The following is an 18,283-nucleotide window of genomic DNA, read 5'->3' on the forward strand; positions in this document are numbered from 1 at the left end:
CTGATGGGTATTCACTGAAGATGGTATAAAGACATTTTTAAACAAATTTGTTATTATAAAGGTGATGAACAGAGGGGTTACAGTTACACGATTCAGAAATAAGTACATTTCTTTTTGGACAGTGTCGCCCCTTCCCTCAGTGTCTCCCAATTTCCCCCTCTTTGCCCCTGTCCGTAAGTTGTGTAGTTCATTTCCAACAGTGTCTAGTGAGTACCACTGTTGCATTTGTTCGCCCTTTGAAGACATTATTTTTGTAATTTTTCTTGTTTGTGTGTGTGCGTGTGTGTGCTGGTCCTGGGTCTTGTACTCAGGGCCTACATGCTGGCCCTTTGTTGCTCAAGGCTAGTGCTCTGCCACTGGAGCCACAGTTCCATTTCTAGCTGTTAACTGGAGATGAGAGTCTCAAGGACTTTCTCGTCTGGGCTAACTTTGATTCACATTCCTCAGATCTCAGCCTCTTGAGTAGCTAGGATTATAGGTGTGAGCCACTAGTGTCCACCTGTTGTTTTTGTAATTTGAAGGTAAGCATTGAAGATCTATGATTAAAAAGGCTAGGTTATATAGTCCTACTTCTATTCAAAAGGAGAAAATAAACTTTACTACCTCATATATTTTGTAAGATGACTACATGGAGGATATTTAGCTCGATCTTTTGCTTATAAATGTACCTCTTTTAAGTGAGTTCAATATATAAATTATCCTAGAAGAAGAAGAACAGGGGGTGATAAGGATGTCTGCTTACTTAAGTAATTCATCAGAGAATTCCTTAGTAAATGTTCCATTAAGATTGTAAATAGTAGGCCCAAATTGATTTACATGGGTATCTGTGAGAACTTAATGTGAGGTTTATCTGTACATGACTAACAGCTTTGCCTTTGTGCATTTTATCTAGCAAATAAATTGTCACACTTCTAATAGAGCAATACAGGTAACAGGTCCCTGTGAACCTCAGACTGGCTGTGTATGGGTAAGTAATTACAAAAAGGTTTTGTGAGAAAAACAAAGTGTACCACATTAATAACCGCTTCAAAGTTAGCACCTGGCTTTATAATAGAAGTAGGCCGACTTAATTCATATTGTCACTATTAACTTTGATATGATATATATTTTCAAAGACAGAATAAATGGATCCAATTAAACATAGAGCATAAAAAAACACTGAGCTCATAATTTCTTTTAAGTGATCAATGCAGTACTGAGCTTCCATTGGTTCAAATGTTCCATGATTTATGACAATGTGCTTCTAAAGAGCTCAGGTCAATGTTGTGCAAAATGGACCTCATCAATTATTAGTGGTGTTTTATGACCAATGTTTTGCAATTGTTTTATATGTGTAGCACATTAGACTTTTCTTGTACAGGGCTTATGTCCAACAACACACAGGTAAGTACTTACTTCCTTACTTTCTATGATATTCTTTTACAGTGTACAGTTGTTTTCCTGAATACAACACTTAGAATAATGCAGAGAGCATGATAGCCTTCTATCCATTCCAACAAAAGACCTAATGTTTTTGGTTTTGTTATTGGGTAATGAAATGATAGTGCATACATTAAAGGAGAAGGCAAAGATACAGTAGTGTTGAATGTGCTTAAGATACATTTATTAACGCATATGCCAGAGGATAGCATCATACTTATGCATTTGCAAAAGTCATTAACAAAGCAATTGACGAAGAATTTAACATGAATTAGCCACTGTCACCAGTCTGTATATTCTCATATCCAGTAGCAAAATGGTTCTGAGAGATTTCTACTAATCACTTCTGTTCTTAACCTAACAGATTCTTGTGGGGTTTTTTTTGCACACATACGTAGTCCACTAAAACTGTTAGGACTGAAAGCTACACTACAATGCACGGGTTCTGTAGTTATTTAGGGACAGACTAAAATCTCAAATCATAAAAAATGCAAATATTCATAAACAATTTCATGAACAATTTCATCCAGCCTAGGTGGATTTTTATTACCGAGCTGTATTCTTAATGTATCCAAATTACAAAATTGTGAGCAATTTCTTCAGTTTATTTTCTATATTTTTTCACTAGATAGATGAATACGTGACTAGAGCCCCAGTGCGATAATATATTAGTAATGCTGCATTCAGTATCGTCATTGAATATGCTGTTTAAAACGAACGTTTAAATAGGTAAGGAGGAGATAGTCATAACTGTTAAAGGGAAAATACTAGCAATTTTGTTATCACAGGTAATTTAAAGAAGCAAACCTTCTGTATCTAAGCCGTGAATTCCATCGCTTTCTAACGAATGAAATATGGTAAAGCTGAGACATAATGCTACCTGGCAAATGCATTGGCTTGCTTTTTTTTTTTTTCTTACAAATTGTCATGTGAGTGTGGCAGTTGTAAAGAATATATATCAAACAGTAACAAACCAGCACTGCTTGGTCTGAGTTTGCTTTAAATTATGTTTCTTCACAGTGATATTTCAGAAAGGTTGGAAACTGGTCAGCACAAAATATTCCCACCTTTTCTATTTTAATTTGTATGCAAAAAAATTCATCACCCCTATATCCATGACTATAAAATTACAAATGCTTTCTGGGAAGTCACCATTAGACATCTCTATTTATGGTAGAAAAGGGTGTAAGATATTCAGAATGAGAGAAGGTGAAATTAAAACAGAGCTTGAGCAACAAACGTTATTGGGAGGGGGGAGGCGGGGGGGGGGGGGGGGGCGGCGGTGGAGATGAATCCAGGGCCTCAGGCATGCAAGGCAAGCGCTCTACCACTGAGCCACCTTCCCAGCCCCCCCCTTTTTTTTTTAAGGGTTTATAGGGGGGGGGGGGGGGGGGGGGGGGAACAATGGAAAGGAATTCAACCAGGCGTGGACTCTGTTAGGGATGAGCAGACTGGTCATGACCATGAAATTATAACATTTAAAAAAAGAGAGTCTTGATTATTTTACTTCATCATTTTGGCACTTCATGGAACATTTATTTCCTAAAGACCAGAATTAGTAGTTAGTATAAAAAGTTGAGTCAAGTTTTCCACATACCTTGTAGACACTGTACGTGAGTACTGGCAAGACATTGAAACGGACTGAGATAAACATTCCTGTGTAATTTGAACGTGCATGCAGCGTGGTCAGACAATGAGCATTTGGGTTTCAAGCACTGTCTTCGGTAGATCTTGTTTCGGATTTTAGTCTTACAAATTCTTTAGCCACGTCATCACTGGTTCTCTGCGAGAGGATTCTCAGGATCGTCAAGCCCGTCTCATCCATAGAGATACTTTTCAAGAGCGGATACCAGGCTCCGTAGCTTCCTCTCTCTGCTATATTATGGAGCTGAATAACCGTCATTCCAATAATTCGATCTTCCCGAGCAAAGCAGTAATCCTTGACAGACAGGTGGAGTTCGTAGGACCCTGGGCGGTTATCGTTACCCAGAACGCTGTGTGAATCAGAAGCACAAATTGAACACACATTTTACTAGTAGTTTGTAGAGTGCTTTGTTTGAATAGCTGGCATGTTAGAATACCGTTGCCTTTAAACCCCGATCCCTTTAAAACTTGTTTAGGCAGATTTTCCTAAAGTCTGTGTAACAACAATGCAACCTTTTTTTTTTTTTTTTTTTTTTAAAGAAAACCTATCCTTCCCGTCTCTCATGATCAGCACACAGGCAGTAGTCTTCTCAAGGAGATTGAGGCTGTGGGTTATAGAGGTTGTTGGAACGTCAACTATTATAATCTTTTATCTCAGACTCCTGGGTAAGCTATCATCTCTCAGCCAGAACTGACTACCAAGCACTACTCATGTAGATGCTAAATTGGATACAAATCTCTAGAGTCAGTCAGTCAGTTCCAGCAGACCCTGGTGCTTCAATGCCTCTTCTTTCCTATGGCAACCATGAGACCTGTCAAGTGTGTAGCTGCGGACGGCCTGTACTGACAATGGGAGACAACTTGTCAGTGTGAAGCTGCCCATAATGAAGAAGGCTGATGCGCTGGCTGGCGTCATCCGTTCTGTATTTTTAATTCATTCTTACATTTGCCTTCATTAGCAAACAAGGGTATCTGCTGGTCAGCATTGGCCTCTCGCAGATTCCTTCCTTGGCAGGCAATTTATTTTTTCCATGGATGAAACATTTTACACAGACTTTTGTTTCCAGGTGAAACTGACAACTATACCATTCATCTATTTTCAGGGACAAACTGAAATGATGGGTGAGTGATACAGCTCTGGGTTTTCTTTGTGCATGAAAACACCTGACAGTGCTACCTTTCCAAAGAATCACGGTGATCTTGTGAGCGGGCGTAGTGTTGTATCTACTTCTTTAGTCAGTGCTATTCTTATTGAAGTGCTTTTATTCATGTTAAAAGGTATGCACATTAATTATAATTTACAAACAAACCTAAGCTCTTGAAAATTGATACTTGAATAATAACACGACAAACAGTTCACTGTCATTGGGGTCCATAAGAAATTATAGCTGTAGATTAACAGAACAGGATAACTATTCTAAACTCGATACCTTAGATGATATCTTACAAAATCTATCAAATATGTCATGTTTAGAACCTAGAGGTTAAAAACATTTTAATTGAGTTAAAAATGTTGTGTAATTTGGAACAGAGGTAAAAACTGTGAGCTGGCAAATAGTAGGGATTATTGTACAAGAACTATATACGTCCATATATACATGACAACAGCAAAATGTCAATGAATGGTAAGAGTGAATGTTCAGAGCACAGGGCTTCTAAAGGTATGCAAGAAACCAACATTAAAACTGCAAACTAAGACTGTTTTGGGTGTATAAATACCATCAGGGCTTTTCTCTGGTTCCCATCTGTGAGCTCATTTACATTGTGGATTTAACTAAGATTAATAGGGAGACAACCCAACAATACCTAGAGCAGATTTAAAATGAAGTTCTGATGTCATTTTGTCTCCCCAGTTCAGTGCATCGCCAGATTTGCCCAGATTCACCCTCTGCCGAGAACAGACTCACTCAGCGCCCGTGCCACCTGTTACCACCGCAAGGACAGGTAGGCTTTCTCCATGTTGTTCCAGCTGATTTTTTTTTTCCCCAAAGGGACTCCATAAGGATATCAGAAAGCTGAGAGGTAAGATCAGTTTCCTACCTTATTGTGTGTGAAGGTTGTCTCGAGTAGGTTGCTTCATTCACAAGAAATCCACTGCTCTTTCTAGGGTGTCTGATGACACATGAAGGTTCATTTACCCAACCTAATTTTAGTCAGGACTCTTGCACTGCACATTCCCAGCATAGGAGAGAGAGCCTGCAATCCCATCATCCTCCCTGCCTCTGCTCACATCCCTGGAAATTCCTTGTTAGGCATAAGCCCCTCTTGAATTACTGGAGTGTTCCTAAGAATGATAGATTCTTTTTCTTTCACACCCTACCTCTAGCACAGACCCAGATCTTCCTTTTATTTCCTTGCAACGATCTGGATAGTCACTTATCTCTTGCATACATTACAGAAATGTCTATAGAAATCTCATCCTGTGCACATAACCAACGGAAAAATCATTTAAAGATACAAATCTAGTTACTGATCTCTTCGAAGGGCCACCTCATGAGCAGCATTTACAGACCCAGTGTGAGATGGTACCTGCTTCATTAGCTCTCCCTCATTGGAGACATTTTTTTTTTGGTCTGTTGTGGGTCTGAACTCTGGGCCTGGACGCTGTCCCTCAGCTCTTCAGTTCAAGGTTAGCACTCTACCACTTGAGCCACAGCACCAGTGCCAGCTTTTTCTGCTTATGTGGTGCTAAGGAATCAAACCTAGGGTCTCATGCATGCAAGGCAAGCACTCTACCACTGAGCCACCTACCCAGCCCCATTGTAGACCATTTCTTGTAGACATTGTAGACTAATTCTCTTGCCTAGAGGACCCATTCTTTCTCGGGTTTTTGTTTAACATTCACATGTTTTCCTGACTATCTGGTTCAGGCAATTGGTACTTATTACAGAGCACTCTTTATACTATTTGCTAATAAGCTGATATTTTTATTTGTGATTTTTATCATTATGGCTAGAAAACAACTCCTGTGAGAGCAATGTTAACATTGTCTATGTGCCAGATCCCTTCATTCAGTGGCTGGGTATATTTACCAATAACGAATGTGTCCAATGGTAAATATGCCCAGTCACTGATGGGATCTAATCACACAGTTGTTCATTTGCACTGAACAGGAATGCCAGACCTCTAGGGTGTACTTTCCTTAGTCCTTTCCACCCCGAGCTGTACAATAGCGATTCCTGGATGGAGTGAGTTGGGTTGATTACTTACAACTGAAAAGTCTCATTGTACTTGGGTGACCAGGTATTGCTCTTGGTCTTTGTGCCTTGTTTTCTCTTCTTGTCTCCGAGGTTGGGTCCCAGCATGCACACTTCCACGAAGGGGCGGAACATGGCTGTGGTCTGCCAGTTGAGGTCATTGATAGCAATCACTAGAATCCAGAAAGGGAAAAAAGAGGAGGGATTTTAAGTAAATAAATGTGCCCAATTTAGAGTTTGGCTCTGATAATTGGCACTAAATTTGTAAACGAGATAAAAAACATTTGTTATTGATGAAAAGTAAGCATTTCTCTCTGGGCAGAAGTATGGTGTTTATATCGTCAAATACTTAGGTCATTCTCTTAAACTATTTTTGTATATTTTCTGTCTTTTTGATCTCTTAGAATGGCTTAGTATTTTAGTATGTGCATACACAGATTCAATATTTCCTTTAGGTACAAACTGAGCCATAATGTATTTTAGTCTACAAGTAGCTTTAAACCCATCATGGTTATCTAATTCTTGTGTGGCTATTCCATTCTGTGCCTACCAGTCATTTGTTATTGTCAAACACTACGACTATTCTAAATAAACCTCCTGATATATGTATGTACACCTTATTCTTTTACTATGCTATCATATGGAAAGTGTTTTAAAATTGATTCATTAAACTGATATTTGAAACCTATTCAAAGTAGTTTTTGAAGAGCATCAGTACTACCTCCATAATTACATCCATCTCTCTGTAGCATTACTAGTACTGTGTATTCTGAATGCACCATGGCTAATAGTTATAGTACTTTCAGAACAACAGTACCATAGCCAGATTATATATAAAAGATAAACTAGGCAATACAATTTTAAGGTGACCAAGTTTACAGATGGATATATTAAGCAATATGGTAAGTCCTATAATAGTTTAAATGTATGTTTTAGAAACTACATGCAAGGAAAGTTGCATTATGCCTGTCATGATTGCTGTAGACCTTTTACCTTTGACAGTGACTTTATGATCTCCAGTTCCGGGGGTGGCAGCCACATCCACGTGGACAGATATCTGACCCACAGCATCTTTGGAGGAGCGACCTGCAATGAAGCAGAAGTGTGTAAGCCTGAACTTTCTTACCACTTTCCCAGTGAACATCGACATCCTCTGCATAAGAGTTAAATATTTAAAATGGTTATTTTCATTGGGAACCCATAATAAGAAGTATTGATAAATGTTCATGAACTAAGAGGTTTCCTCTGGTGTCTGAGGGCTGGAGATTAGATTGTTGGTCATTACTGTGCCCAAAGTAAAATTACTGTACATCATTCTGAAAGAACTTTGCTACAGCGGGACAAGATGGCTCAGTGTACAGGAGAAGTAACTGTACTTGGGAAGTGCACATTAGACACCAAAATATAAAAATATATTGCAATATAATGTTTAAATTAGCACAAATTAGTTACACAAAGGGGGTTTCATGGTGCTATTTACATTTATATACATTTATGATATACTTTGATCAAATTCACCCCATCTCTAGTACTCTTTTTTGTGTCACCCTCCCCCTTTCGAACAGTGTGTGAAGGTTCCCCCTGCATGTGCTACTTTCATACATTCACGATGTGCTTCTGTAATACATACCCTCTGCTTTTACAACGTTCACTGAGTACTTGAGAATAAACCACTGACATTTTATAATTATTCAAACCTTAAGATGTCTCACACCATGCAACTCCTACATCCCCCAAGATCAACGCACTAGAATAGACCTAAACACCAAACCAGGAGACAATGACCCCTTACCCACAAAAGCTAACTAGCAAAGTTCAAATATCCTCTTTCCTTCTTTCCCAAAACCAGGAGGAGAAAATGTATTATTACACCTCTGTTCTCCCAGACTTACCATTTTAGCTTGAGGAGAAAGGTGTAAAGATTAGAAGCAACATTTGATTAATGCTGTCTAAACTTGAGTGATTTTCTAGGGAGGTGTCTGTGCTAAAGTAATAATTTTGGGAAAAATAAAACCATTTCCTATCACTCCTAAACTGGTGCTACAGAGTCCTATTCAAGAATATAAATAGGTCTATCTTCCTATTTATCTAAACCTTGTTTTGTGTGCTTCAATTACTTTTCTTTTTCTTCAGTATACAGTACACTTTTTAGAAAGTTTATTCCTATCCATTTATTCCTATCCCATTACAATTTATAATAGGATTGCTAATTTTTGCACATTATTTTTTTTTACCAAAGCAATTGAATTTTTTAATGAAAGAATTTTCATTTAATCTTTTGAGGTCTGCAGAAATACAATTATATTTTCAATATATGAAATTATATTGGAATTAGAGTTTCAATAAATTAAACATTTAATTGTTCTTGTCAGCTTGCTTGGTAAGCTTTATTAACCTGTACTCCTACAGCGGGGGCTCATGATAATATAAAAAATGAACGTGTTGGGTGGGGGGGAGTGCAGTTGTGGAGATGGAGGGAAGGGGTAGTAGGGGAAAAACCAGAGGAGGCAACAGTGCTTGATAAGAAATATACTCATTGCCTTGCTTATGTATTTGTAACCCCTCCGTACAGTATTTTCACAATAAAAAACTTATTAAAAATGTGTTTACCCTCCCATCTTTTTGGGTGGTACTAGGGACAGAGTACTCAGGGCCTCATACTTGCTAAATTAACACTCTACCATGGAACAATCTCTCCAGCCCCTCCACTGGGCTCTTGAGATTTACTTTCTACCCTACTCATGCTGTTATATGCCCTCAGAGGGGAATCATCAGTGGTTTCCCAGAATTCTAGCTTCTACTATGATTTGGCCAAAGAGAAACCCGGGTAAAATTAGAAGGACAGAGCAGAGTCAGCCCAGCATAGCTCCTGTGTTAGGCACCGTCCTGTGGGGTCCCCTTTTTCTAGCTGAACTCTACAACCTAGATTACCCTCATGCAGCACTTACAGTTCCTGGTTCTGGTGGCAACTTCGCTTCGTTTTTGTGACATTGCGAGGTTAGTTCACTATTTCTTCTGGTTTTATAAATACCTCACCATATCATTGTTTTTAGTTCCCTTGTTAAAAAAGACAGAGTCTTAACTTGGGTGTCCCATCTGATTCTTAGAAAGTCAATAATAGTGATTTAAACATGCTTCCAGAATATTCTCATTGATTTATAATGGAGGATGATGGGGGAGGGGAAAAGTGCAAATAGACATAACATACTATGTAGCTATTATCAATATGTCACAGAGGAGAAAATGTCTAGGGTGGCTCTTGAATGGGATTTATCTTAAAGTCAAGGGAGCACAGGAAGTAGCGCTACAGTCCACACAGATGCATAAAGCAGAACCGTGAGTCCTAGAAATTGCAGAATTCAGTGAGGATAGAAGGAAAGGCAAGTAGAAATGCTAGGAAAGTCTGCAAGTCTTTAGACACTGTTCTAGAGCTGCGGAACATTCTCTTACTCCATGCCACGAAGGCCTGACAACCTAAGACTGCAGGAAGGCCTCCGCCCACGTCCAGCAGGCATCTTTCCCACCACCCTCCTTTCTTCTAGTCTCACAAGTGCACCTTCCTATGCCCCGATCAAGTCCCAAACACAGCCTTGGTCTCCCTTTTATTCCATCTCTTCTGCTTGATAGATGCTACCTTTGGATTAATTGAAATCTTTCATGTTTTTCATCAAGAAAAACTACATGTTTATACAACACTCTTGTTCCATTATCTTATGAAGTCCTATCCACATGTCTCTACTGCTTGTATTTCTACTGTTTATATTGTTCTTGACTGCCTCAAGTGTTTTATATATATATATACACACACATATATAAAACTTTTGTTATATATATAACATAATACAAAGACTATGACATAGTAATTGTAATTCTAATGGAATTACAATACCCTAATTATAAATCTACTTTCACTCATTAATAGTTAAAACTCTATGAAGTTCCATTTCCTTTACAAATGGACACAAGAATCACATTCCTGGTAGTACTGCCGTGGACCCCAAAAGAAAAAAAATTAAAATATTCAGATTATGTGCCTTGCAGATAATAGCTGTCCAATAAATGGCTCTAGAGTCATTACAACGGCTCAATAATAATAGCTCAAAGTTATTAAATACCATAAAGATCCATGCATAATGCCACACAGAAAAGGTAACCTGTCCTCCATGTATTTTTTTTTTTTTTGCGGGGTCTGGTCGTGGGGCCCGAACTCTGGGCACTGTCCCTCAGCTCTTCAGCTCAAGGCTAGCGCTCTACCACTTGAGCCACAGCACCACTTCTGGCTTTTTTCTTTTTGCTTATGTGGTGCTGAGGAATCAAACCCAGGGCCTCATGCATGCAAGGCAAGCGCTCTACCACTGAGCCACCTTCCCAGCCCCTCCTTCATGTATTTTATACTTCTCTAAATCAAACACCACAGTATTATACCTTTGGAGTGACTGGATTCATCTTTAACAACTTTGGAACTCTGCTCACTAAGGACTCCTTCGCTAAGTGTAATAAAGATGTCAGATGTTTATGTGAGCCCACCCAAATGTGTAATGGGAAAAAACATCTCCCTGCTCTGATGTCTTAACTTGGATCAACCAAGAATCCCGTGAAATGTTCTTTCTTGATAGTTTCTTTAAAAATATGATTGTAACCAGAGACAGCATGTAAAGTCCTCCTGGCTACACAGAACTCATGGTATTATCAAAAATGACAAAAGATCAATGTTGAAAAAGATGACAAAAGGGAACCCCAATACACTATTTGTGGGAATGTGTATTAGTACAGTCATTAAGGAAAGCAGTATGGAGGAATCTCAGAAAAAGGCAAAAGAGAATTGCCATGATGTCATTGCTGGGTATCCACGCAGAGGAAAGGAAACCGTGCATCAAAGCAAGCCTACTCATGTTCCCTGCAGCCCTATTCCCCATAGCCAAGAAGGGAGAAAAAGCTCAAGCACACCATCAGTAGATAAAGAAAGGCACCATGGTACAGATGCCCGATGCAGTACTATTCTGCCATAAACAACTGGAATCCTATCATTTGCAGCCAACTGGAGAGGGCTAGAGGACATTACGTGAAGGGAAATAAACTAGACAGAGAAAAACAAATACTGCCTGATCCCTCTCATAGGTACCATTTAAAAAGTTACCATCATAAGAGTGGAATGGTGGTTACAGGTGCCCGAGGACAGACGTGTGGAGGGTAGGCCACTGGAGACTAACGCAGAGTTAGGAGCAAGAAGTTCCAGTGTGTTTTGGAAATATACTATATGACTTGGTGGGCAGGGAGGCCAGGAGGGAAAATACTTGGAGGAAATGAAATGGCACCGTTCAACAAGACATGCAACCCACTGATGTAACGGTAACCCCTCTCTACATCATCTTTACGATACAATTTTTTAAAAAGATATTAAAGGGAGATAATAGATTTGAAAGCAAAACAAACGTTCCAGAATGAGTACAGGTAATCACCATGCAATCTACATTTCAAAAAAAGCTCGAACGTTTTCACCATCACAAAATGATCAGTTTGAGGAGGCAGACATGTTCAACCTCACTTAAACATGACACTATATATACACATACTGAAGCATTCTGCGATACTCCATATCTATGTGTGTATATGTGTGTATAAATAAAACAAACTGGCAAACGCTTGTGGATTTGTTTCCTAAGAAGAATCAAAGCCAGGTCAATGCCTACTTTGCCATTTAAATCTCTAAGCGTGGTCATATAAGCCTTTCCAAACAAGGCAAATGCCTTGTTTCTACCCTGAATAAACATCAGGAAATGACTGCCAACTTGTTCCTTTAACGTACTTATGGATTAGTAAAGCTTTCCATCAAAGCACTCACCAGGAGGTCTCAGTTCTTCTGCAGAGTAAATCACCAGAGTAATGTAAAGGCTTTACTTGAGTTGCTATAGAATTTGAGAGCTTTATATAAAAGGAAATATGATTCTAATTAGTACACATACGTGACTTCTGGCTACCAGGGCAGAGCACAGATGTCGTCACCACTCTTATTTATGAAGGACGTCATGCTTCTGAAGATTCTCAGTGCTCCCTGGCCCTTCTAGGGTCACACACATGCAGCCACGTTCTGAGGGGTGTGTGATCATGGGAGGACCCTGGAAATCAGCCAGAGAGAGACTGGGAAGACCTCAGGTCCCAACACAAAGGAAGTAAAGCATCTGCCAGGGGTAGGGAAGAGGCCCAGCGAGCGATCTGTGTGGACGCAGGCTAACCTGGCTACTAGACAGTGTCACAGTTCTCAGAGGCAAAGCCGTGGGAGCCAGCGATGGAGCTCTGCACTGGAGCACGGCTTCGGGAAGGGATCTCACCCTGTCGCCCATCGAATGAATCCCTAGGGTGCTCTAGTCAGGAGCCATGGTGTGAGATTAGCTTACCGCAGGGAGCAGAACCTTCTGCAGAATAGCACAGCAGAGTGACCCTGGACCACGCCCGCTGGGTGTCCTGCACTGCAGGGCACACACGTGTGAGACAGGGGTAACAGAAGGTGCCACCCCCACCCCAGGAACCATGAGATCAGGGAGCTCTGAGATCAAGAGCTGACCAGCCAGCCATGTGCAGTGCCACCAGGACAGGCCCCCAAGTGACTCCTCACACCGCTCTCCCCTGTACCACCCTGATTTCTGCTGCCACCCCGCCCCCACGGGCATGCTGAGGGCCTCACCAGCACCTCTGTGGCTGTCACTCTACCCACCGCGTGCATTTGGCTGAGGTCTGGGCTGGAGAGGGCAATTCTGCCTGCTCTGGCTGAGTGTCACATCCCAGCAGGTACAGACAAATGGGGCCCCCTCTCCTTCCCCAAATAACGCTGCTTGACTCTGGTCATTGTGCCAGTCATGGGTTGGCACCATCACCAAAGGGCTAAAGAGGGACATCACGGCTCCTGTGCCACCCGAGTAGAGGGGTCCAAATACCACGTCCTCCCCAGGAGCGGGTCAGATGGTACCTGGATGTCAGGATGGGCTGTAGCAGCTGCGCTTCCTGCCACGCCTCCCCTGGCAGGGACCTGCACCGCCTGCACCACCTACTGCTTTAAGCGCTTCACACTCTCTTTACTCCTAATGCCAACAGTGCCAGAAGCCCTTGCTAGTAGCAGAGTTAGCACCCTTACAGCCTAAGGACCCCAGCCCTTCGCATACCCCAGTGTGTGCGCTCTCTCTCTCTCTCTCTCTCTCTCTCTCTCTCTCTCTCTCCAGAAAGGAGGAAAAGGCTGCTAATGAATCCAAACTTCCAAAGGACTCTCAAACCCTCCCCCATCGACAGAAGCAGTTCTTCTATCTATACATCTCTACAGAGCCGGAAGAAGGGCGGACACTGTTCAAACTGCTCTTGGCAAGATTTGAAAGAAGGCGCTTTAGTTCCGAATGCGTCTAATGATCTCCAGGTACAGAGTGAAAGACACCAGTTCTTCCACCTTTTCATTTCCCAGATGAACTCATAGCTGATGGTAAGAGGGAGAGAGAGAGAGAGAGAGACAGACAGACAGACAGAGACACAGAGACACAGAGACAGAGAGAGTGTGTGTGGGAGGGGTCCTTGCATTTCTTTCAACAAAACATTTTCAATGATCACAGTGGATTCATCATTTTCCCATTAGTTCTCACAATTGCTTTGCACATTCCCGGCCCCTGCGTGGTGATTTCTGTAGTTAGTTCTCCATTGCTGTGAGGAGTGAGGACTCATTTAATGCTTTTGCAGAAATGACAGAAGCTGCTTAATTCAGTCAGTACCCTACATGGTTTGCAAGGGTGATACTTAGACTAGATGTTGTTCATTGCCTGATAAAAGTTTGCCCTTTATTAGGGTGCAGCTGAGATTTGGCCTGGGATCTGATTTATGTATCATTCTATACGCTATGGTGCTTTCTTCTTCCACTGAAGAAAAACTTTGCCTGCTTTCTTCTTGTGTGTCATTTAAGGTCTTGCTGAACTAAAAGCTGAAGAGGACATGAAATCACAGATGAAAACATACTGCCTAGACAGCATCCAGATTGCTGAAGAATTTTCTATGTCATAACACGTGGCTTGTACTTGTAATTACTAATGTAGTGCTAAATATCTTAAGTTCCGCAGTACTATGTATATGCAACTTCACAGCAATCATACACATACCTATTTCAATTAATTTTGCTTCCTTGGACTTGACAGTTTCATAGCTCTCATTTACCCATATGTAAATGATTAGGAACAATCTTTTTCAACTGAGAACAAATAAGACCATGAAAAGCAATCAGTACCCTGAACTGAAAAATGCTATGACCCTGATTAACAGAAAACACAGCATCATTCTGCAGTAACAACATGAGCTATTTTGCAAAAAATATTTGTATAAAAACTGAATATTGTGAGAAATCACAATATGCTCAAGATTAACTTGGTAAAAGGAGAAACAATAACATAATTTTAAAGGCTAACATGAGCCAGGCGCTGGTGGCTCACACCTGTAATCCTAGCTACTCAGGAGGCTGAGATCTGAGGATCGCGGTTCAAAGCCAGCCGGGGCAGGAAAGTCCGTGAGACTCATCTCTAATAAATCACTAGGAAACTGAAAGTGGTGCTGTGGCTCAAGCAGTAGAGTGCTCGCCTTGAGCTGAAGAACTGAGGGACAGCGCCCAAGCCCCATGACTGACTGAAAAAAAAAAGGCTAACATCTCTTCAAAGGAGAAAAGATATGTCCTGAAATACATGAAATAGGCCCATAAAATTTGATTCAGATCCAGATTAAAAATTAAAGAAATATATATCTACAGAGTTGGTAAAGTTCTGCCCAGAGTATAGAAAACAAGAGCAAATATAGACAAATGAGATTATGTCAAAACTAAAATGCATTTTAGAAAGGAAATAATAAAGAGAAAACCTACAGAATAAGGGGGAAAAAGCCCTTTGGCTTGCATTATTTGCCAACTAGGGCCTCACTTTTATATTTAAGCTGGGGCTTGGACAATGAACCTCCTATTTATGTTTCCTGCACAGCTGGGATAACAGGTATGTATCACCGTGGACAGCCTTTTCTGCTGAGAAGGGGTCTCACCAGCCATTTGCCTGAGCTGTCCTGGAACTGCAATCCTCCTGCTTGCTACCTTCCGAGGAGCTAGGATTACAAGTGTGAGCCCTTAGTGCCTGACTTTGATACTTTTCCAATAAGAAGTAATTATAAACGCATGATTGTCTATTTTTGTCATTAGAAAGATGGTGGCTAAGTCAATTACACATGGAAGATTTGCATTGACATGCTAACTGTGAGAGTGACTTACCTTTACATAAACCTGGAGTATGTGGACTAGATGCGAACATCCTACTTCTTGACTGCACACTTAGAAGAGTGAAGCAAATCTGTATATAAGATAAAGTCGGGCACTGAGCTATTCAGGAGATCTGAGATCCTGGTTCAAAACCAGCAGGACGGGAAAGTCCATGAGGTTCTTATCTCCAACGAACCACCAAAAACCTAGAAATGGAGCCATGGCTCAAATGGTAAAGCACTATCCTTGAGTAAAAAAGCTCAGGGGCAGTGCCCAGGCCCTGAGTTCAAGCCCCAGGACCAGCACACACATGTGCGCGTGCGCGCATGCACACACACACACACACAAAGAGAAAGAGCTATGAAGTACTATATTGAAGCACTATATGAAGAAAACAAACAACAAAATTGCACTCCTGATAGCCAAGATGGGAGGAAGAAAGGGAGCACTGTGAGCTGAGCTTTAGGAGGATGAATATAAAACTATACAAGGGAGCGATGGCTTCAGCCGACTGTATTCACTTTTCCCATGGAACATTTTCATATGATCTGATTTGCTTTCAATCAGCTGCCATTTGTCAATGACAGTAGTTGAACATACATATAAAAGGAGCCATGCGGTGAGCTGACAAGTTCACCCGCCTCGCCCCCTCCCCACCCCTCAGTATGACAGCCCTGCTCTGTGAGGAGACTCGCTCCTCCCTGCTCCTCCCTGCTTCTCTCTGCGGGTCAGTTGTTCCCACCAGGCTGTGATCCGCCCGCCGTCACACAGCCCTTACTCCCACCTGCTGAAGGCAGCATGGGAAGAAGTAACGGAGGAGTGTTGAGAGGAAAATTGGTAATGTGCACTGACGGAGGATGAGCAGTGCCCACAGTGATCACATAATAGGTATGCAGGTGACAGCTGCAGGCGGAGCTGACTCCCCCCATCCATCAGCCGTGCCCACCCCGCAGAAGGCTCAAGCAGCCGCCATAAGAGCCATTTCAGAGAGAGAGAACGAGCAAGAGAGAGAGAGAGAGTCATAGACACATGCCGGGAGACAGATATGGAGACAGAGGAGACACAGAGACAAAGAGTGACAAATGAGAGAGAGGGGACACACACAGAGACAAGAAGACAGACACTAGGAGAGAGACACAAAAAAGGGAGAAACATACAGAAAAAGATACAGAGGAAGAGAAAAGAAAGAAGGAGAGACATACACTGAGACAGAGGTATAGATGAGGGAAGAAGAAAGAAACAGGCACAGAGAGACAGAGACAGAGACGCAGTGATTCAAGGAGAGAAACAGAGATGGAGAAGATCCACACAGAGATAGAGTCAAAGATACCAAAAAACAGATGCAGAAATGCAGACGGAGAGAAATGGAGACAGAGAAGTCACAGACAGACAGACCAGAGAGACAGAGAGACATGGAGTCCAAGGGATATGCACACAGAGACCGACACTCGAAGAGTCAAGACAGACAGACACACAGGAAGAGAGAAAAGGGACCCATAGACAAGGAGGGAGGAGACAGAAATGGAGAAACACACAGAGACAGGATACAGCTAGAGATGCGGTGGGGTGTGTGGAGAAAGCAGCTTTGCAATGGACAACACTACAAGTGGATCCTTAGTTATTGGCTGCGGTCGGGTTCTGAGCGTATGCCCGAGAGATCACATAATGCTTAGATTTGGTAAGAAAAACCAGCCCCAAATAATAAGCAGCCGATGCTCAAAGTAAAATGCGATTCTCACTGTCCCTGTGAAGCAGCCACTCTAGGAAGTAGCATCCACGATGACTTCCTCTACAGGAAAGGCAATGGGCACGGTGAGGTACTGCTGTGACCTTTGATGGAGGGCTGGCTCAATCCAGCACATTCAGCAGGGACAGCATGTCAGATCAAGGACTGGTAATGACAGAGTGAATAATGTTTGTCAGAAGAAACACAGGGAATAGAAAGGACTCTACTTCTAAGAAGGTAAGTATTAGACAACATTCTGAAAGGTCCTCTGGGCTTCCATGTCCTTCCCTTTTTCTTTTCTCTTTGCCAGAGCCTGGGTGCTGTCCCCAAGCTTCTTCTTCTTCTTTTTTTTGGGGGGGGGGTCCGGTTGTGGGGCCTGAACTCTGGGCCTGGGCGCTATCCCTCAGCTCTTCAGCTCAAGGCTAGCACTCTACCACTTGAGCCACACCACCACTTCCGGCTTTTTTCCTTTTTGCTTATGTGGTGCTGAGGAATCGAACCCAGGGCCTCAGGCATGCAAGGCAAGCGCTCTACCACTGAGCCAACTTCCCAGCCCCTCCCCAAGCTTCTTTTGGTCAAGGCTAGCTCGCCATCATTTCAGCCACAGCGTCACTTCTGGCTTTTTCTGTGATTTAACTGGAGATAAAGGTTTCACAGACTTTCCTGCTTGGGCTGGCTTCGAACTGTGATCCTCAGATCTCAGCCTCCTGAGTTGCTAGGATTACAGGTGTGAACCACTGGCACCCAACTTCTTTTTTCTTTATGAGTCAGTTTTCTTTATTGACCATTACACAGAACTGAATAAGACTGGACTCTGGGATACAGAAATAAACTTAAAATAGACAAGGTGTCAATGACTCACATCTGAAATCCTAGCGACTCAGGAGGCTGAAGATTGTAGTTTGAAGCCAGCTAAGGGACTAAGCCCAGGCCCTGACTTCAGGCTTCAGTACTGTCTCACAGGTTACACACACACACACACACACACACACACACACACACACACACACACACACACACACACATGTAAGCAAATGA

At 41.9% G+C, this 18,283-nt stretch overlaps 1 protein-coding gene across 1 annotated transcript in view; it reads right to left on the reverse strand.

Annotated features, from left to right (window-relative positions):
* Positions 1-2,832: 2,832 nt before the first annotated feature.
* Positions 2,833-18,283, reverse strand: part of Unc13c (unc-13 homolog C (C. elegans)) — a 276,186-nt gene continuing 260,735 nt past the window's right edge. Inside the window, exons 30-32 of the mRNA XM_013010022.1 lie at positions 7,254-7,346; positions 6,274-6,433; positions 2,833-3,413 (exon numbers count right to left, since the gene is read on the reverse strand). Coding sequence (XP_012865476.1) covers positions 3,128-3,413; positions 6,274-6,433; positions 7,254-7,346 — 539 coding nt within the window. The 3' untranslated portion in view covers positions 2,833-3,127. The remainder of the gene's footprint in view (positions 3,414-6,273; positions 6,434-7,253; positions 7,347-18,283) is intronic.

This window comes from Dipodomys ordii, unplaced genomic scaffold (genome assembly GCF_000151885.1).
Source record: "Dipodomys ordii isolate 6190 unplaced genomic scaffold, Dord_2.0 Scaffold11, whole genome shotgun sequence".
NCBI lineage: Eukaryota > Metazoa > Chordata > Mammalia > Rodentia > Heteromyidae > Dipodomys > Dipodomys ordii.